The 23,718-nt window shown below is 53.8% G+C and overlaps 2 protein-coding genes across 2 annotated transcripts in view; one reads left to right on the forward strand and one right to left on the reverse strand.

The window, feature by feature from the left end:
• ZNF488 (zinc finger protein 488) overlaps positions 1-23,718 on the reverse strand; it is a 163,233-nt gene that overhangs the window by 93,814 nt on the left and 45,701 nt on the right. The gene's annotated exons all lie outside the window — the stretch shown is intronic.
• The window catches only part of LOC138798957 (anthrax toxin receptor 1-like), a 78,324-nt gene that overhangs the window by 25,854 nt on the left and 28,752 nt on the right, over positions 1-23,718 (forward strand). Inside the window, exons 8-9 of the mRNA XM_069979597.1 lie at positions 10,054-10,134; positions 10,252-10,312. Of these exons, the coding sequence (XP_069835698.1) occupies positions 10,054-10,134; positions 10,252-10,312 (142 nt within the window). The remainder of the gene's footprint in view (positions 1-10,053; positions 10,135-10,251; positions 10,313-23,718) is intronic.

The following is a 23,718-nucleotide window of genomic DNA, read 5'->3' on the forward strand; positions in this document are numbered from 1 at the left end:
TATTACCACCACCAATACTATTACCACCACCAATACTACTACCACCAGTACTATTATTACCACCACCAATACTACTACCACTACCACCAATACTACTATCACCAATACTATATATACACAACCTATAACTATATAAAAATGCTGGACAACAAAATCACCATTTATAAATGAATACTTTATTATTACATATCAAAAAATATATTTAAAAACATTAAAAAGGAAGCAAAAAGATACATAGCATATATCAAATGGTATACAAGGCAGGAATAAATAGATGTTCAATACACTATATACTGGATAAACAGTGGTATGTCAATTGACTCCCGGAGGTAAAAAGTGTGCTAGTGCAAGTAAACAAAAAGACTGAGAAAGTGCTAAGATAACCTCTCTGTTATTGTTGCAAGTGCAGTTAAAGGTGCAAAATCACATAAGCTATAATAAGCTATAAAACAAACTAGTAGCGTAAAGATACTTAGACCTCGGGGTCCACACTGTATGCTGCCAAGTATTGCCACTCACCCGACGCAGCGTTTCGCTGTATAAGCTTTATCAAGGGTCGTGGTGGTCAGACTGCTTCTTGCTTTTAAATCCCCAGACACCAATCACATACACACTGTGGGCAGCTGTCCGATAACTCCTTAATCATGCCACGACCAATCACACATCTCTCCATGATTGTAATACCCTCCCCCTTTCAGGTGTACCTTATTCCCCATAGTGAGCGGCTCCATACGGTGTCAAATAGGTGAAATCCCGGAAAAACAGGAAGTGATGGCCGGTCACATGAACGGCAACCAGTCACGTGACTGTTGTCACGTGACTCGGCTGTCTACATTATTTCCGGGCAAGACGGGAGAGATCCACATCACTAGAATATGCCCAGGAAGATGCAGAAACCATAGTAACGTGTATACGATCTCGGTCACATGACCGAGACCGCATCACCTAACAGAGGGCCCGCGCATGCGCAATAGGGCAAAAACGGAACATAGACATATAACACATAAGTGGAAATGATGAAAAGTGCAGAGAGAGATAAATGATAGATAAAGTATAAGGGGTGATAAAAAAGTGAAGAAAGCATCAGTGCAAGTGCCAAAAAGTGCAAAAGTGAATGAATGAATATAAATAAATACCCACCCGATAACTTACCAAGACCCAAATCTACAAAACTACTATTATTACCACCACCAATACTACTACTACCACCAGTACTACTACTACCACCAGTACCACTACTACCACCAGTATTATTACTATCACCAATACTACTACCACCACCAATACTACTACCACCACCAGTACTACTACTACCACCAGTACTACTACTACCACCAGTACCACTACTACCACCAGTATTATTACTATCACCAATACTACTACCACCACCAATACTACTACCACCACCAGTACTACTACTACTACCACCAGTACTACTACTACCACCAATACTACTACCACCACCACCAGTACTACTACCACCACCAGTACTATTACTACCACCAATACTACTACTACTACCACCAGTACTACTACTACCACCAGTACTACTACTACCACCAGTATTATTACTATCACCAATACTACTACTACCACCTGTACTACCACCACCAATACTACTACTACCACCACCAATACTACTACCACCACCAGTACTACTACTACTACCACCAGTACTACTACTACCACCAATACTACTACCACCACCTGTACTACCACCACCAATACTACTACTACCACCACCAGTACTACTACTACTACCACCAGTACTACTACCACCAATACTACTACCACCACCAATACTACTACCACCACCACCAGTACTACTACTACTACCACCAGTACTACTACTACCACCAGTATTATTACTATCACCAATACTACTACTACCACCTGTACTACCACCACCAATACTACTACTACCACCACCAATACTACTACCACCACCAGTACTACTACTACTACCACCAGTACTACTACTACCACCAATACTACTACTACCACCAATACTACTACCACCACCACCACCAGTACTACTACCACCACCAGTACTATTACTACCACCAATACTACTACCACCACCAGTACTATTACTACCACCAATACTACTACTACCACCACCAATACTACTACCACCACCAGTACTATTACTACCACCACCACCAATATACTACTACCACCACTAATACTACTACTACCACCACCACCACCAATACTACTACTACTCTGTTGCCTATTGCTCGTCCACCGATCTCATGTGTTGCCTGTTCGTGGAATAAAGAGTAACTTACATTTTGCTACAATTTGGTGAGTGTCCCGGCTCTTTTCTTCTGGACTTCACTGCATATAAGTTTGCCTACTGTATGCGGGTGAGCACCACCAGAAGCTGCGGTCCCAAGCGGTGCATGGGGATGCATCAGTCTATGGTCGTGTTCAGACGAATGGAAGCGCCGAGGTGTCTATCTTTGCATGAATTACTACTACTACCACCACCACCAATGAGTACACTGTATGGCAGCATTATATAGGCACTGTATGGCAGTATGATGAGTACACTGTATGGCAGTATTATGTGTACACTATATGGCAGTATTATGTGTACACTATATGGCAGTATGATGACTACACTGTATGGCAGTATTATGTGTACACTATATGGCAGTATTATGTGTACACTATATGGCAGTATGATGACTACACTGTATGGCAGTATTATGTGTACACTATATGGCAGTATTATGTGTACACTATATGGCAGTATGATGAGTACACTGTATGGCACTATTATGTGTACGCTATATGGCAGTATTATGTGTACGCTATATGGCAGTATGATGTGTACACTATATGGCAGTATGATGTGTACGCTATATGGCAGTATGATGTGTACACTATATGGTAGTGTTATATAGGCACTGTATGGCAGTATGATGTGTACAGTGTATAGCAGTATTATATAGGTCAGTCATGTCAAACTCTGGCTCGCGGGCCAAATCTGGCCTGTGGTGCCATTATTTTTGGTCTGTCAGGCAAAAATTTGAGTTTGAATTACATCTGGCCCGTGATGGCTACTATATGAGACTATGGGGAGGGCTGGCTACTATATAAGAGACTATGGGGGAGGGCTGGCTACTATATAAGAGACTATGGGGAGGGCTGGCTACTATATAAGAGACTATGGGGGAGGGCTGGCTACTATATAAGAGACTATGGGGAGGGCTGGCTACTATATAAGAGACTATAGGGGAGGGCTGGCTACTATATAAGAGACTATGGGGAGGGCTGGCTACTATATGAGACTATGGGGGAGGGCTGGCTACTATACAAGAGACTATGGGGGAGGGCTGGCTACTATATAAGAGACTATGGTGAGGGCTGGCTACTATATGAGACTATGGGGAGGGCTGGCTACTATACAAGAGACTATGGGGGAGGGCTGGCTACTATATAAGAGACTATAGGGGAGGGCTGGATACTATATAAGAGACTATAGGGGAGGGCTGGCTACTATATAAGAGACTATAGGGGAGGGCTGGCTACTATATAAGAGACTATAGGGGAGGGCTGGCTACTATATAAGAGACTATAGGGGAGGGCTGGCTACTATATGAGACTATGGGGAGGGCTGGCTACTATATAAGAGACTATGGGGAGGGCTGGATACTATATAAGAGACTATGGGGGAGGGCTGGCTACTATATAAGAGTCTATGGGGGAGGGCTGGCTACTATATAAGAGACTATGGGGGAGGGCTGGCTACTATATAAGAGACTATGGGGGAGGGCTGGCTACTGTATAAGAGACTATGGGGGAGGGCTGGCTACTATATGAGACTATGGGGGAGGGCTGGCTACTATACAAGACACTATGGGGGAGGGCTGGCTACTATATAAGAGACTATGGGGGAGGGTTGGCTACTATACAAGAGACTATGGGGGAGGGCTGGCTACTATATAAGAGACTATAGGGGAGGGCTGGCTACTATATGAGACTATGGGGAGGGCTGGCTACTATATAAGAGACTATGGGGAGGGCTGGATACTATATAAGAGACTATGGGGGAGGGCTGGCTACTATATAAGAGTCTATGGGGGAGGGCTGGCTACTATATAAGAGACTATGGGGGAGGGCTGGCTACTATATAAGAGACTATGGGGGAGGGCTGGCTACTGTATAAGAGACTATGGGGGAGGGCTGGCTACTATATGAGACTATGGGGGAGGGCTGGCTACTATACAAGACACTATGGGGGAGGGCTGGCTACTATATAAGAGACTATGGGGAGGGCTGGCTACTATATAAGAGACTATGGGGGAGGGCTGGCTACTATATAAGACTATAGGGGAGGGCTGGCTACTATATAAGAGACTATGGGGGAGGGCTGACTACTATATAAGACTATAGGGGAGGGCTGGCTACTATATAAGAGACTATGGGGGAGGGCTGGCTACTATATAAGAGACTATAGGGGAGGGCTGGATACTATATAAGAGACTATAGGGGAGGGCTGGCTACTATATAAGAGACTATAGGGGAGGGCTGGCTACTATATAAGAGACTATAGGGGAGGGCTGGCTACTATATAAGAGACTATAGGGGAGGGCTGGCTACTATATGAGACTATGGGGAGGGCTGGCTACTATATAAGAGACTATGGGGAGGGCTGGATACTATATAAGAGACTATGGGGGAGGGCTGGCTACTATATAAGAGTCTATGGGGGAGGGCTGGCTACTATATAAGAGACTATGGGGGAGGGCTGGCTACTATATAAGAGACTATGGGGGAGGGCTGGCTACTGTATAAGAGACTATGGGGGAGGGCTGGCTACTATATGAGACTATGGGGGAGGGCTGGCTACTATACAAGACACTATGGGGGAGGGCTGGCTACTATATAAGAGACTATGGGGGAGGGTTGGCTACTATACAAGAGACTATGGGGGAGGGCTGGCTACTATATAAGAGACTATAGGGGAGGGCTGGCTACTATATGAGACTATGGGGAGGGCTGGCTACTATATAAGAGACTATGGGGGGGGCTGGATACTATATAAGAGACTATGGGGGAGGGCTGGCTACTATATAAGAGTCTATGGGGGAGGGCTGGCTACTATATAAGAGACTATGGGGGAGGGCTGGCTACTATATAAGAGACTATGGGGGAGGGCTGGCTACTGTATAAGAGACTATGGGGGAGGGCTGGCTACTATATGAGACTATGGGGGAGGGCTGGCTACTATACAAGACACTATGGGGGAGGGCTGGCTACTATATAAGAGACTATGGGGGAGGGTTGGCTACTATACAAGAGACTATGGGGGAGGGCTGGCTACTATATAAGAGACTATAGGGGAGGGCTGGCTACTATATGAGACTATGGGGAGGGCTGGCTACTATATAAGAGACTATGGGGAGGGCTGGATACTATATAAGAGACTATGGGGGAGGGCTGGCTACTATATAAGAGTCTATGGGGGAGGGCTGGCTACTATATAAGAGACTATGGGGGAGGGCTGGCTACTATATAAGAGACTATGGGGAGGGCTGGCTACTGTATAAGAGACTATGGGGGAGGGCTGGCTACTATATGAGACTATGGGGGAGGGCTGGCTACTATACAAGACACTATGGGGGAGGGCTGGCTACTATATAAGAGACTATGGGGAGGGCTGGCTACTATATAAGAGACTATGGGGGAGGGCTGGCTACTATATAAGACTATAGGGGAGGGCTGGCTACTATATAAGAGACTATGGGGGAGGGCTGGCTTATATGTGGGGCTATTATATGGGTTGTGGTTTAATCCTATTATAGCAATTTATCATGTCATTTATCCCAGGGCACGGGGCTGGGAGACGCACATCAGACAGTGCCAGGACCACCGCACACCACTGACAGTGCCAGGACCACCGCACACCACTGACAGTGTCAGGACCACCGCACACCAGTGACAGTGCCAGGACCACCGCACACCACTGACAGTGCCAGGACCACCGCACACCACTGACAGTGCCAGGACCACCGCACACCACTGACAGTGCCAGGACCACCGCACACCACTGACAGTGCCAGGACCGCCACATTTGCGCTTCAATAATTATAAAAGTTGGCCTGCGACTTTGTCCAATTTTTTAATTTTGGCCCCCTGTGTATTTGAGTTTGACCCCCCTGATATAGGCACTGTATGGCAGTATGATGTGTACACTATATGGCAGCATTATATAGGCACTGTATAGCAGTATGGTGTGTACACTATATGGCAGCATTATATAGGCACTGTATAGCAGTATGTTGTGTACACTATATGGCAGCATTATATAGGCACTGTATAGCAGTATGGTGTGTACACTATATGGCAGCATTATATAGGCACTGTATGGCAGTATGATGTGTACACTGTATGGCACCATTATATAGGCACTGTATAGCAGTATGGTGTGTACACTATATGGCAGCATTATATAGGCACTGTATGGCAGTATGATGTGTACACTGTATGGCAGTATGATGTGTACACTGTATGGAAGTATGATGTGTACACTGTATGGCAGTATTATGTGTACACTATATGGCAGCATTATATAGGCACTGTATGGCAGCATGATGTGTACACTGTATGGCAGTATGATGTGTACACTGTATGGCAGTATGATGTGTACACTGTATGGCAGCATTATTTAGGCACTGTATGGCAGTATGATGTGTACACTATATGGCAGCATTATATAGGCACTGTATGGCAGTATGATGTGTACACTATATGGCAGTATGATGTGTACACTATATGGCAGCATTATATAGGCACTGTATGGCAGTATGATGTGTACACTGTATGGCAGAATGATGTGTACACTATATGGCAGCATTATATAGGCACTGTATGGCAGTATGATGTATACACTGTATGGCAGTATTATGTGTACATTATATGGCAGCATTATATAGGCACTGTATGGCAGTATGATGTGTACACTGTATGGCAGTATGATGTGTACACTGTATGGCAGTATGATGTGTACACTATATGGCAGTATGATGTGTACACTGTATGGCAGTATGATGTGTACACTATATGGAAGCATGATGTGTACACTATATGGCAGCATTATATAGGCACTCTATGGCAATATGTGTACACTGTATGGCAGTATTATATAGGCACTGTATGGCAGTATGATGTGTACACTGTATGGCAGTATGATGTGTACACTATATGGCAGCATATAGGCACTGTATGGCAGTATGATGTGTACACTATATGGCAGCATTAAATAGGCACTGTATGGCAGTATGATGGGTACACTGTATGGCAGTATGATGTGTACGCTATATGGCAGTATTATGTGTACACTATATGGCAGTATGATGTGTACGCTATATGGCAGTATGATGTGTACACTATATGGTAGTGTTATATAGGCACTGTATGGCAGTATTATGTGTACAGTGTATAGCAGTATTATGTGTACACTATATGGCAGCATTATATAGGCACTGTATGGCAGTATGGTGTGTACACTGTATGGCAGTATGATGTGTACACTATATGGCAGCATTATATAGGCACTGTATAGCAGTATGATGTGTATACTATATGGCAGCATTATATAGGCACTGTATGGCAGTATGATGTGTACACTGTATGGCAGTATGATGTGTACACTATATGGCAGTATGATGTGTACTGCTTTCCATGATTCCCTGGCCCCCTCTCCTATATGCGGTGTGTGTGTATGCGGTCTCATGCACATTAGGTATAAGCTATGCCTGGCACGTGGCCAGTACCCGTTGCAGTCACAGAGGTGATGGGGTGCCAGCTTCTCTATGGCGGCCAGGTCTGTTACACATTCCTGCTCCCCGGCTGCTCACTTCTCCCGTCACGTACGATGAGCTTTCACTCCATGTTACATTAGATGGATCCTGAAGCGGAGGGACAGGACGGCCAGGGGCAGTGAGGAAGATGAGGATGGACACCGACAGCATGGCAACAGCTGCCTGTCAGACACGGAGGCCACATCCAGACCCTCATATATGGTGGACAGTGGGGGTCATTATCTGTGGACAGATGGGGGCCGCCCCAGGGGTCTTCAACTACTGATTCATCTAGTCCATACATTATAAGGAATAAAATATAAGTCCTGTACCCATGGGGGGAAGATGACCAACATACCATGCCTACATAATTATACCTCCATACAGCACATACTGCCATATAGTGCTCTCATTACACTGCCACATACTGCCCAAATATTACTGTCGAGGGAACCGTCATATGGTGCCTACATAATACCAGCCCCTATACGATGCCTACATAATTATACCTCCATACAGCACATACTGCCATATAGTGCTCACATAGCACTGTCATATACTGCCCACATATTACTGTCGAGGGAACCGTCATATGGTGCCTACATAATACCAGCCCCTATACGATGCCTACATAATTATACCTCCATACAGCACATACTGCCATATAGTGCTCACATAGCACTGTCATATACTGCCCACATATTACTGTCGAGGGAACCGTCATATGGTGCCTACATAATACCACCCCCTATACGATGCCTACATAATTATACCTCCATACAGCACATACTGCCATATAGTGCTCACATAGCACTGTCATATACTGCCCACATATTACTGTCGAGGGAACCGTCATATGGTGCCTACATAATACCACCTCCTATACGATGCCTACATAATTATGCCTCCATACAGCATCCAAACAATACTGCCATATAGTGCTCACGTAACACTGCCATATAGTGCTCACATAGCACTGCCATATACCGCCCACACATTACTGTCCAAGGAACCGTCATATGGTGCCTACATAATACCTCCATACAGTATCCGAACAATACTGCCATATAGTGCTCACATATTCCTGTCCAAAGAACCGTCGTGTAATAGCCACATAATAACGCCATACGATACCCAGATAATACCGCCCGCCATATGGTGCCTACATAACACTGCCTGCTATATGGTGCCTACATAATACCGCCCGCCATCCAATGCCTACATGATACTGCCCGCTATACGGTGCCTACATAATATTGCCCGCCATACTATGCCTACATACTAACACTTTCATATAGTGCCAGCACAGCACTATCCTTTAATTCTCACATAATACCGCTATTTGCGGTGCACGGAACGCTGCGATGTTGGGTTGCTGTCTGGCTCCTTGGATGCATGGTAGTGGAGTGGAGACGTGTCTGCATGGTAGTGGAGTGGAGACGTGTCTGCATGGTAGTGGAGCGGAGACGTGGATGCATAGTAGTGGTGCGGAGACATGGATGCATGGTAGTGGAGCGGAGACGTGGATGCATGGTAGTGAAGCGGAGACGTGGATGCATAGTAGTGGAGCGGAGACATGGTTGCATGGTAGTGTAGTGGAGACGTGGATGCATGGTAGTGGAGGGGAGACATGGATGCATGGTAGTGGAGCGGAGACTAGGATGCATGGTAGTGGAGCGGAGGCGTGGATATGTGGTAGTGGAGCGGAGACATGGATGCATGGTAGTGGAGCGGAGGCGTGGATGCGTGGTAGTGGAGCGGAGGCGTGGATATGTGGTAGTGGAGCGGAGGCGTGGATGCATAGTAGTGGTGCGGAGACATGGATGCATGGTAGTGGAGCGGAGACGTGGATGCATGGTAGTGAAGCGGAGACGTGGATGCATAGTAGTGGAGCGGAGACATGGTTGCATGGTAGTGTAGTGGAGACGTGGATGCATGGTAGTGGAGGGGAGACATGGATGCATGGTAGTGGAGCGGAGACTAGGATGCATGGTAGTGGAGCGGAGGCGTGGATATGTGGTAGTGGAGCGGAGACATGGATGCATGGTAGTGGAGCGGAGGCGTGGATGCGTGGTAGTGGAGCGGAGGCGTGGATATGTGGTAGTGGAGCGGAGGCGTGGATGCGTGGTAGTGGAGCGGAGACATGGATGCATGGTAGTGGAGCGGAGATGTGTCACATGACCTGAGCGGCTGATGTGTTATATAAATGTGTAATGATGACTGATCTCTCGCTCGGCAGCTCTCCACCATCGCTGACAGCCTGGACAATGTGTTCCCGGTGACTGGCGGGTTCCAAGCTCTACATGGAGTGATCAACTCAGTGAGTATACGCTATATACTGGAGGGGGGGCGGTCACATGGTCTCAGCATCTCTCGCAGTAATGGAGACGAGATGTTTTCTACCAGAAGACGCTGAACAGAGAATCTCTTCTTACAGATCCTGAAGAAATTCTGCATCGAGATCCTGGCAGCGGAGCCGTCCAGTGTGTGCGCCGGGGGTGAGTACAGCACAGGAACGGCCAGATGATGAGATATGGCTGCTGTATGTATGATGAGATATTCCCCCCACAGGCACGATCACATCATTCCTCCCCACAGGCACGCTCACAACATTCCCCCCACAGGCACGCTCACATCATTCCTCCCCACAGGCACGCTCACATCATTCCTCCCCACAGGCACGCTCACATTATTCCTCCCCACAGGCACGCTCACAACATTCCCCCCACAGGCACGCTCACATCATTCCTCCCCACAGGCACGCTCACATCATTCCTCCCCACAGGCACGCTCACAACATTCCCCCCACAGGCACGCTCACAACATTCCGCCCCACAGGCACGCTCACAACATTCCCCCCACAGGCACGCTCACATCATTCCCCCCCACAGGCACGCTCACATCATCCCCCAGACACGCTCACAACATTCCTCCCCACAGGCACGCTCACAACATTCCGCCCCACAGGCACGCTCACAACATTCCCCCCCACAGGCACGCTCACATCATCCCCCAGACACGCTCACAACATTCCTCCCCACAGGCACGCTCACAACATTCCCCCCACAGGCACGCTCACAACATTCCGCCCCACAGGCACGCTCACAACATTCCCCCCCACAGGCACGCTCACATCATCCCCCAGACACGCTCACAACATTCCCCCCCACAGGCACACTCACAACATTTCCCCCCACAGGCACGCTTACAACATTCCCCCCAACAGGCACGCTCACATCATTTCACCAACAGGCACGCTCATATCATTCCCCCCACAAGCTTGCTCACATCATTCCCCCAACAGGCACGCTCACAACATTCCCCCCTCAGGAACGTACACATCATTCCCCCCACAGGCACGCTCACAACATTCCCCCAACAGGCACGCTCACAACATTCCGCCCCACAGGCACGCTCACAACATTCCGCCCCACAGGCACGCTCACAACATTCCCCCCCACAGGCACGCTCACATCATCCCCCAGACACGCTCACAACATTCCCCCCCACAGGCACACTCACAACATTTCCCCCCACAGGCACGCTTACAACATTCCCCCCAACAGGCACGCTCACATCATTTCACCAACAGGCACGCTCATATCATTCCCCCCACAAGCTTGCTCACAACATTCCCCCCTCAGGAACGTACACATCATTCCCCCCACAGGCACGCTCACAACATTCCCCCCACAGGCACGCTCACAACATTCCCCCCCCAGGCACGCTCACAACATTCCCCCCCACAGGCATGCTCACAACTATCCCACCACAGGCACGCTCACAACATTCCCCCCCACAGGCATGCTCACAACTATCCCACCACAGGCACGCTCACATCATTCCCCCCACAGGCACGCTCACATCATTCCCCCAATAGGCACGCTCACAACATTCCCCCCCCACAGGCACGCTCATAACATTTCCCCCACAGGAACGATCACAACATTCCCCCCACAGGCACGATCACAACATTCCCCCAACAGGCACGCTCACATCATTCCCCCCACAGGCACGCTCACATCATTCCCTCCCACAGGCACGCTCACATCATTCCCCCCACAGGCACGCTCACATCATTCCCCCAACAGGCACACTCACAACATTTCCCCCCCCACAGGCACGCTCATAACATTCCCCCAACAGGCACGATCACAACATTCCCCCAACAGGCACGCTTACAACATTCCCCCCACAGGCACGCACACAACATTCCCCCAACAGGCACGCTCACAACATTCCCCCCACAGGCACGCTCACAACATTCCCCCCACAGGCACGCTCACATCATTCCCCCTAGAGGTGCGCACACAACATTCCTCCTACAGGCGCGCTCAAATCATTCCCCCCCCACAGCCACGCTCACAACATTCCCCCCACAGGCACGCTCACATCATTCCCCCCACAGGCACGCTTACAACATTCCCCCCATAATCCCGCTCACATCATTCACCCCACAGGCACGCTCACAACATTCCCCCCCCACAGGCACGCTCACAACACTCCCCCCCACAGGCACGCTCACATCATTCCCCCCCACAGGCACGCTCACATCATTCCCCCCACAGGCACGCTCACAACATTCCCCCAACAGGCACGCTTACAACATTCCCCCCACAGGCACGCACACAACATTCCCCCAACAGGCACGCTCACAACATTCCCCCAACAGGCACAATCACAACATTCCCCCAACAGGCACGCTCACATCATTCCCCCAACAGGCACGCTCACAACATTCCCCCCACAGGCACGCTCACAACATTCCCCCAACAGGCACGCTCACAACATTCCCCCAACAGGCACGATTACAATATTCCCCCAACAGGCACGCTTACAACATTCCCCCCACAGGCACGCACACAACATTCCCCCAACAGGCACGCTCACAACATTCCCCCAACAGGCACGATCACAACATTCCCCCAACTGGCACGCTCACATCATTCCCCCAACAGGCACATATATCATTCCCCCCACAGGCACGCTCACAACATTCCTCCCACAGGCACGCTCACAACATTTCCCCCACAGGCACGCTCACAACACTCCCCCCACAGGCACGCTCACATCATTCCCCCCTACAGGCGCGCACACAACATTCCCCCTACAGGCGCGCTCACATCATTCCCCTCCACAGGCACGCTCACAACATTCCCCCCACAGGCACGCTCACATCATTCCCCCCACAGGCACGCTTACAACATTCCCCCCATAATCACGCTCACATCATTCACCCCACAGGCACGCTCACAACATTCCCCCCCACAGGCACGCTCACAACACTCCCCCCCACAGGCACGCTCACATCATTCCCCCCCACAGGCACGCTCACATCATTCCCCCCACAGGCACGCTCACAACATTCCCCCAACAGGCACGCTTACAACATTCCCCCCACAGGCACGCACACAACATTCCCCCAACAGGCACGCTCACAACATTCCCCCAACAGGCACAATCACAACATTCCCCCAACAGGCACGCTCACATCATTCCCCCAACAGGCACGCTCACAACATTCCCCCCACAGGCACGCTCACAACATTCCCCCAACAGGCACGCTCACAACATTCCCCCAACAGGCACGATCACAATATTCCCCCAACAGGCACGCTTACAACATTCCCCCCACAGGCACGCACACAACATTCCCCCAACAGGCACGCTCACAACATTCCCCCAACAGGCACGATCACAACATTCCCCCAACTGGCACGCTCACATCATTCCCCCAACAGGCACATACATCATTCCCCCCACAGGCACGCTCACAACATTCCTCCCACAGGCACGCTTACAACATTCCCCCCACAGGCACGCACACAACATTCCCCCAACAGGCACGCTCACAACATTCCCCCAACAGGCACAATCACAACATTCCCCTAACAGGCACGCTCACATCATTCCCCCAACAGGCACGCTCACAACATTCCCCCCACAGGCACGCTCACAACATTCCCCCAACAGGCACGCTCACAACATTCCCCCAACAGGCACGATTACAATATTCCCCCAACAGGCACGCTTACAACATTCCCCCACAGGCACGCACACAACATTCCCCCAACAGGCACGCTCACAACATTCCCCCAACAGGCACGATCACAACATTCCCCCAACTGGCACGCTCACATCATTCCCCAATAGGCACATATATCATTCCCCCCACAGGCACGCTCACAACATTCCTCCCACAGGCACGCTCACAACATTTCCCCCACAGGCACGCTCACAACACTCCCCCCCCCCCCCCCACAGGCACGCTCACATCATTCCCCCTACAGGCGCGCACACAACATTCCCCCTACAGGCGCGCTCACATCATTCCCCTCCACAGGCACGCTCACAACATTCCCCCCACAGGCACGCTCACATCATTCCCCCCACAGGCACGCTTACAACATTCCCCCCATAATCACGCTCACATCATTCCCCCCACAGGCACGCTCACAACATTCCCCCCACAGGCACGCTCACATCATTCCCCCCCACAGGCACGCTCACATCATTCCCCCCCACAGGCACGCTCACATCATTCCCCCCACAGGCACGCTCACAACATTCCCCCAACAGGCACGCTTACAACATTCCCCCCACAGGCACGCACACAACATTCCCCCAACAGGCACGCTCACAACATTCCCCCAACAGGCACAATCACAACATTCCCCCAACAGGCACGCTCACATCATTCCCCCAACAGGCACGCTCACAACATTCCCCCCACAGGCACGCTCACAACATTCCCCCAACAGGCACGCTCACAACATTCCCCCAACAGGCACGATCACAATATTCCCCCAACAGGCACGCTTACAACATTCCCCCCACAGGCACGCACACAACATTCCCCCAACAGGCACGCTCACAACATTCCCCCAACAGGCACGATCACAACATTCCCCCAACTGGCACGCTCACATCATTCCCCCAACAGGCACATACATCATTCCCCCCACAGGCACGCTCACAACATTCCTCCCACAGGCACGCTCACAACATTTCCCCCACAGGCACGCTCACAACACCCCCCCCCCCCCCCCCACAGGCACGCTCACATCATTCCCCCTACAGGCGCGCACACAACATTCCCCCTACAGGCGCGCTCACATCATTCCCCTCCACAGGCACGCTCACAACATTCCCCCCACAGGCACGTACACATCATTCCCCCCCACAGGTACGCTCACAACATTCACCCCCCAGGCACGCTCACAACATTCCCCCCACAGGCACGCTCACATCAATCCCCCCCAGGCACGCTCACATCATTCCCCCCCACAGGCACGCTCACATCATTCCCCCCCACAGGCACGCTCACATCATTCCCCCAACAGGCACACTCACAACATTCCCCCCCCACAGGCACGCTCATAACATTTCCCCCACAGGAACGATCACAACATTCCCCCAACAGGCACGTTTACAACATTCCCCCCACAGGCACGATCACAACATTCCCCCAACAGGCACGCTCACATCATTCCCCCCACAGGCACGCTCACATCATTCCCCCCCACAGGCACGCTCACATCATTCCCCCCACAGGCACGCTCACATCATTCCCCCAACAGGCACACTCACAACATTGCCCCCCCCCCCCCACAGGCACGCTCATAACATTCCCCCAACAGGCACGATCACAACATTCCCCCAACAGGCACGCTTACAACATTCCCCCCACAGGCACGCACACAACATTCCCCCAACAGGCACGCTCACAACATTCCCCCAACAGGCACGCTCACATCATTCCCCCAACAGGCACGCTCACAACATTCCCCCCACAGGCACGCTCACAACATTCCCCCCACAGGCACGCTCACATCATTCCCCCTACAGGTGCGCACACAACATTCCTCCTACAGGCGCGCTCACATCATTCCCCCCCACAGCCACGCTCACAACATTCCCCCCACATGCACGCTCACATCATTCCCCCCACAGGCACGCTTACAACATTCCCCCCACAATCACGCTCACATCATTCACCCCACAGGCACGCTCACAACATTCCCCCCCACAGGTACGCTCACAACACTCCCCCCCACAGGCACGCTCACATCATTCCCCCCCACAGGCACGCTCACATCATTCCCCCCACAGGCACGCTCACAACATTCCCCCAACAGGCACGCTTACAACATTCCCCCCACAGGCACGCACACAACATTCCCCCAACAGGTACGCTCACAACAATCCCCCAACAGGCACAATCACAACACTCCCCCCCACAGGCACGCTCACATCATTCCCCCCACAGGCACGCTCACAACATTCCCCCAACAGGCACGCTTACAACATTCCCCCCACAGGCACGCACACAACATTCCCCCAACAGGCACGCTCACAACATTCCCCCAACAAGCACAATCACAACATTCCCCCAACAGGCACGCTCACATCATTCCCCCAACAGGCACGCTCACAACATTCCCCCCACAGGCACGCTCACAACATTCCCCCAACAGGCACGCTCACAACATTCCCCCAACAGGCACGATCACAATATTCCCCCAACAGGCACGCTTACAACATTCCCCCCACAGGCACGCACACAACATTCCCCCAACAGGCACGCTCACAACATTCCCCCAACAGGCACGATCACAACATTCCCCCAACTGGCACATACATCATTCCCCCCACAGGCACGCTCACAACATTCCTCCCACAGGCACGCTCACAACATTTCCCCCACAGGCACGCTCACAACACTCCCCCCCCCCACAGGCACGCTCACATCATTCCCCCTACAGGCGCGCACACAACATTCCCCCTACAGTCGCGCTCACATCATTCCCCTCAACAGGCACGCTCACAACATTCCCCCCACAGGCACGCTCACAACATTCCCCCCACAGGCACGTACACATCATTCCCCCCACAGGCACGCTCACAACATTCCCCCCCCAGGCACGCTCACAACATTCCCCCCACAGGCACGCTCACATCAATCCCCCCCCAGGCACGCTCACAACATTCCCCCCCACAGGCACGCTCAAATCATTGCCCCCACAGGCACGCTCACAACATTCCCCCCCACAGGCACGCTCACAACATTCCCCCCACAGGCACACTCACAACACTCCCCCCACAGGCACGCTCACATCATTCCCCCTACAGGCGCGCACACAACATTCCCCCCACAGGCACGCTCACATCATTCCCCCCACAGGCACGCTCACATCATTCCCCCCACAGGCACGCTCACATCATTCCCCCCACAGGCACGCTCACGTCATTCCCCCCCCACAGGCACGCTCACATCATTCCCCCAACAGGCACACTCACAACATTCCCCCCCACAGGCACGCTCATAACATTGCCCCCACAGGCACGCTCACATCATTCCCCCCCCCCACAGGCACGCTCACAACATTCCCCCCACAGGCACGATCACAACATTCCCCCAACAGGCACGCTCACATCATTCCCCCAACAGGCACATACATCATTCCCCCCACAGGCACGCTCACAACATTCCTCTCACAGGCACGCTCACAACATTCCCCCCACAGGCACACTCACAACACTCCCCCCCCCCCACAGGCACGCTCACATCATTCCCCCTACAGGCGTGCACACAACATTCCCCCTACAGGCGCGCTCACATCATTCCCCTCCACAGGCACGCTCACAACATTCCCCCCACAGGCACGCTCACATCATTCCCCCAACAGGCACGCTTACAACATTCCCCCCCCACAATCACGCTCACATCATTCCCCCCACAGTCACGCTCACATCATTCCCCCCCACAGGCACGCTCACAACATTCCCCCCCACAGGCACGCTCACAACATTCCCCCCCACAGGCACGCTCACATCATTCCCCCCCACAGGCACGCTCACAACATTCCCCCCACAGGCACACTCACAACACTCCCCCCCCACACAGGCACGCTCACATCATTCCCCCTACAGGCGCGCACACAACATTCCCCCCACAGGCACGCTCACATCATTCCCCCCACAGGCACGCTCACATCATTCCCCCACAGGCACGCTCACATCATTCCCCCCACAGGCACGCTCACATCATTCCCCCCCCACAGGCACGCTCACATCATTCCCCCAACAGGCACACTCACAACATTCCCCCCCACAGGCACGCTCATAACATTGCCCCCACAGGCACGCTCACATCATTCCCCCCCCCCCACAGGCACGCTCACAACATTCCCCCCACAGGCACGATCACAACATTCCCCCAACAGGCACGCTCACATCATTCCCCCAACAGGCACATACATCATTCCCCCCACAGGCACGCTCACAACATTCCTCCCACAGGCACGCTCACAACATTCCCCCCACAGGCACACTCACAACATTCCCCCAACAGGCACGCTCACATCATTCCCCCTACAGGCGTGCACACAACATTCCCCCTACAGGCGCGCTCACATCATTCCCCTCCACAGGCACGCTCACAACATTCCCCCCACAGGCACGCTCACATCATTCCCCCAACAGGCACGCTTACAACATTCCCCCCACAATCACGCTCACATCATTCCCCCCACAGTCACGCTCACATCATTCCCCCCACAGGCACGCTCACAACATTCCCCCCCACAGGCACGCTCACAACATTCCCCCCCACAGGCACGCTCACATCATTCCCCCCCACAGGCACGCTCACATCATTCCCCCCACAGGCACGCTCACATCATTCCTCCCCACAGGCACGCTCACATCATTCCTCCCCACAGGCACGCTCACAACATTCCCCCCCACAGGCACGCTCACAACATTCCCCCCCACAGGCACGCTCACAACATTCCCCCCCACAGGCACGCTCACAACATTCCCCCCACAGGCACACTCACGACATTCCCCCCCACAAGCACGCTCACAACATTCCCCCCCCACAGGCACGCTCACATCATTGCCCCCCACCCACAGGCACGCTCACATCATTCCCCCCCACAGGCACGCTCACAACATTCCCCCCCCCCCCCAGGCACGCTCACAACATTCCCCCCACAGGCACGCTCACATCAATCCCCCCCAGGCACGCTCACAACATTCCCCTCCACAGGCACGCTCAAATCATTGCCCCCAACAGGCACGATCACAACATTCCCCCCACAGGCACACTCACAACACTCCCCCCCCACACAGGCACGCTCACATCATTCCCCCTACAGGCGCGCACACAACATTCCCCCCACAATCACGCTCACATCATTCCCCCCACAGGCACGCTCACAACATTCCCCCTACAGACACGCTCACAACATTCCCCCCTCACAGGCACGCTCACATAATTCCCCCACACAATCACGCTCACATCATTCCCCACACAATCACGCTCACATCATTCCCCCCACAGGCACACTCACAACATTCCCCCCCCACAGGCACGCTCACATCATTGCCCCCACAGGCACGCTCACAACATTCCCCCCCCACAGGCACGCTCACATAATTCCCCCACACAATCACGCTCACATCATTCCCCCCACAGGCACACTCACAACATTCCCCCCCCACAGGCACGCTCACATCATTCCCCCCACAGGCACGCTTACATCATGCAGAGGACTGGGAGGCTATAGGTGGGGGCCATGCAGAGGACTGGGAGGCTATAGGTGGGGGCCGTACAGAGGACTGGGAGGCTATAGGTGGGGGCCATGCAGAGGACTGGGGGGCTATAGGTGGGGGCAGTACAGAGGACTGGGGGGCTATAGGTGGGGGCCGTACAGAGGACTGGGGGGCTATAGGTGGGGGCCATGCAGAGGACTGGGAGGCTATAGGTGGGGGCCATACATAGGACTGGGGGGCTATAGGTGGGGGCCGTACAGAGGACTGGGAGGCTATAGGTGGGGGCCATGCAGAGGACTGGGGGGCTATAGGTGGGGGCCGTACAGAGGACTGGGGGACTATAGGTGGGGGCCATGCAGAGGACTGGGGGGCTATAGGTGGGGGCCGTACAGAGGACTGGGGGGCTATAGGTGGGGGCCATGCAGAGGACTGGGGGGCTATAGGTGGGGGCCATGCAGAGGACTGGGGGGCTATAGGTGGGGGCCATGCAGAGGACTGGGGGGCTATAGGTGGGGGCCATGCAAAGGACTGGGGGGCTATAGGTGGGGGCCATGCAGAGGACTGGGAGGCTATAGGTGGGGGCCATACATAGGACTGGGGGGCTATAGGTGGGGGCCGTACAGAGGACTGGGAGGCTATAGGTGGGGGCCATGCAGAGGACTGGGGGGCTATAGGTGGGGGCCGTACAGAGGACTGGGGGGCTATAGGTGGGGGCCGTACAGAGGACTGGGAGGCTATAGATGGGGGCCATACAGAGGACTGGGGGGCTATAGGTGGGGGCCATGCAGAGGACTGGGGGGCTATAGGTGGGGGCCATACATAGGACTAGGGGGCTATAGGTGGGGGCCATACATAGGACTAGGGGGCTATAGGTGGGGGCCGTACAGAGGACTGGGAGGCTATAGGTGGGGGCCATGCAAAGGACTGGGGGGCTATAGGTGGGGGCGTACAGAGGACTGGGAGGCTATAGGTGGGGGCCATACAGAGGACTGGGGGGCTATAGGTGGAGGCCATGCAGAGGACTGGGGGCTATAGGTGGGGGCCGTACAGAGGACTGGGGGCTATAGGTGGGGGCCATACATAGGACTGGGGGGGCTGGAGGTGGGGGCCATACATAGGACTGGGGGGGCTATAGGTGGGGGCCGTAAAAAGAGGACTGGGGGGCTATAGGTGGTGTCATACATAGGACTGGGGGGCTATAGGTGGTGTCATACATAGGACTGGGGGGCTATAGGTGGGGGGCATAATTAGGACTGGGGGGCTATAGGTGGGGGCCATACAGAGGACTGGAGGGCTATAGGTGGAAGCCGTACAGAGGACTGGGGGGCTATAGGTGGGGGCCATACATAGGACTGGGGGAGCTATAGGTGGGGGCCATACAAAGGACTGGGGGAGCTATAGGTGGGGGCCATACATAGGACTGGGGGGGCTGTAGGTGGGGGCCATACATAGGACTGGGGGGGGCTATAGGTGGGGGTCGTAAAGAGGACTGGGAGGCTATAGGTGGGGGCCATGCAAAGGACTGGGGGGCTATAGATGGGGGCGTACAGAGGACTGGGAGGCTATAGGTGAGGGCCATACAGAGGACTGGGGGGCTATAGGTGGGGGCCATGCAGAGGACTGGGGGCTATAGGTGGGGGCCATGCAGAGGACTGGGGGCTATAGGTGGAAGCCGTACAGAGGACTGGGGGGCTATAGGTGGGGGCCATACATAGGACTGGGGGGGCTGTAGGTGGGGGCCATACATAGGACTGTGGGGGCTATAGGTGGGGGCCGTAAAGAGGACTGGGGGGCTATAGGTGGTGTCATACATAGGACTGGGGGGCTATAGGTGGTGTCATACATAGGACTGGGGGGCTATAGGTGGGGGGCATAATTAGGACTGGGGGGCTATAGGTGGGGGCCATACAGAGGACTGGAGGGCTATAGGTGGAAGCCGTACAGAGGACTGGGGGGCTATAGGTGGGGGCCATACATAGGACTGGGGGAGCTATAGGTGGGGGCCATACATAGGACTGGGGGAGCTATAGGTGGGGGCCATACATAGGAGTGGGGGGGCTGTAGGTGGGGGCCATACATAGGACTGGGGGGGGCTATAGGTGGGGGTCGTAAAGAGGACTGGGAGGCTATAGGTGGGGGCCATGCAAAGGACTGGGGGGCTATAGGTGGGGGCGTACAGAGGACTGGGAGGCTATAGGTGGGGGCCATACAGAGGACTGGGGGGCTATAGGTGGGGGCCATGCAGAGGACTGGGGGCTATAGGTGGGGGCCATGCAGAGGACTGGGGGCTATAGCTGGAAGCCGTACAGAGGACTGGGGGGCTATAGGTGGGGGCCATACATAGGACTGGGGGGGGCTGTAGGTGGGGGCCATACATAGGACTGTGGGGGCTATAGGTGGGGGCCGTAAAGAGGACTGGGGGGCTATAGGTGGTGTCATACATAGGACTGGGGGGCTATAGGTGGTGTCACACATAGGACTGGGGGGCTATAGGTGGGGGGCATAATTAGGACTGGGGGGCTATAGGTGGGGGCCATACAGAGGACTGGAGGGCTATAGGTGGAAGCCGTACAGAGGACTGGGGGGCTATAGGTGGGGGCCATACATAGGACTGGGGGAGCTATAGGTGGGGGCCATACATAGGACTGGGGGGGCTGTAGGTGGGGGCCATACATAGGACTGGGGGGGCTATAGGTGGGGGCCGTAAAGAGGACTGGAGGGCTATAGGTGGGGGCCGTACAGAGGATTGGGGGGCTTTAGGTGGGGGCCGTACAGAGGACTGGGGGGGCTATAGGTTGGGGCCATACAGAGGACTGGACCCCCTAGCAGAGACTGAGCCCCCCCCATTGTAGAGACCCCCTAGCAGACTGAGCCCCCCCATTGTAGAGACCCCCTAGCAGAGACTGAGCCCCCCCATTATAGACCTCCCTAGCAGAGACTGAGCCCCCTCTTATAGTTTTACCATCGGGGACAGAGGGTCCGGCAGCTTGTTTGCCACCTCTGCCCTTTCTGTGAACCTAGGGGTCTGGCCCCTGTGGATGGGGGAGTCCCGGCAGGACCCTGTGAGTGCTGGACTCCCTTATAGCGGCCATGTATCTGTACGGCACGGACGCCCACGGCTGGAGGGGGGGATGCCAGCCGCAGGCTACATGCTGTCTTGTTCTAACTCGATCGGGCTGTTCTGCAGACTTTTTGCAGCTGATCCTCAGATGGGGACTATGTGATGACCACTGTAGGGGCCGCGGCCGACAATGGCCGTCCTGTTGCCGAGAACAATGCTGAGATTGAAGCCGCCATCAGCTCAGAGTTTCCACTACAGTGAGATGGCAGCTTATTGCACGTGTGACAGCCCCGTGTCTCCGCCACTCATCTATTCTTGCAATGTGAATGAGCATCGAGGCGTCCCACCTCGCCGTACAGTCCTGCCTGAAGCGTCGCCATCACCCTGCCCAACCTATCCTCCTCCTCACCCCGCCATAGAGTGCTGCCTGAAGCGTCACCATCACCCCACCCCTCCATACAGTGCTGCCTGAAGCGTCGCCATCATCCCACCCCACCATACAGTGCTGCCTGAAGCGTCGCCATTACCCCACCCCGCCATACAGTGCTGCCTGAAGTGTCGCCATTACCCCACCCCGCCATACAGTGCTGCCTGAAGCGTCGCCATCACCCCACCCCGCCATATAGTGCTGCCTGAAGCGTCGCCATTACCCCACCCCGCCATAGAGTGCTGCCTGAAGCGTCGCCATCACCCCACCCCGCCATACAGTGCTGCCTGAAGCCTCGCCATCACCTCGTCTGACCTATCTTCCTCCCCACCCAGCCACACAGTGCTGCCTGAAGCCTCGCCATCACCCCGCCCGACCTATCCTCCTCCCCACTCTGCCATACAGTGCTGCCTGAAGCCTCGCCATCACCCTGCCTGACCTATCCTCCTCCTCACCCTACCATATAGTGTTTCCTGAAGTGTCGCAAGGCAGGGGCGCAAGGCAGGTGTGATGTATGCGGTATAAAATGGGAACATTACTACTATGCAGGTGACCTATAGATATCACATGGCCCGGCCCCCGCCCTGCTCCATAGTGTGGGGGATGGGAGGTGACCTATAGATATCACATAGCCTGACCCCCACCCTGCTCCATAGTGAGGCGGGGGATGGGAGTGACCTATAGATATCACATGGCCCGGCCCCCACCCTGCTCCATAGTGTGGGGGATGGGAGGTGACCTATAGATATCACATAGCCCGGCCCTCGTCCTGCTCCATAGTGTGGGGGATGGGAGGTGACCTATAGATATCACATAGCCCGACCCCCACCCTGCTCCATAGTGAGAAGGGGGATGGC

Source organism: Dendropsophus ebraccatus, chromosome 8, assembly GCF_027789765.1.
Source record: "Dendropsophus ebraccatus isolate aDenEbr1 chromosome 8, aDenEbr1.pat, whole genome shotgun sequence".
Lineage (NCBI taxonomy): Eukaryota > Metazoa > Chordata > Amphibia > Anura > Hylidae > Dendropsophus > Dendropsophus ebraccatus.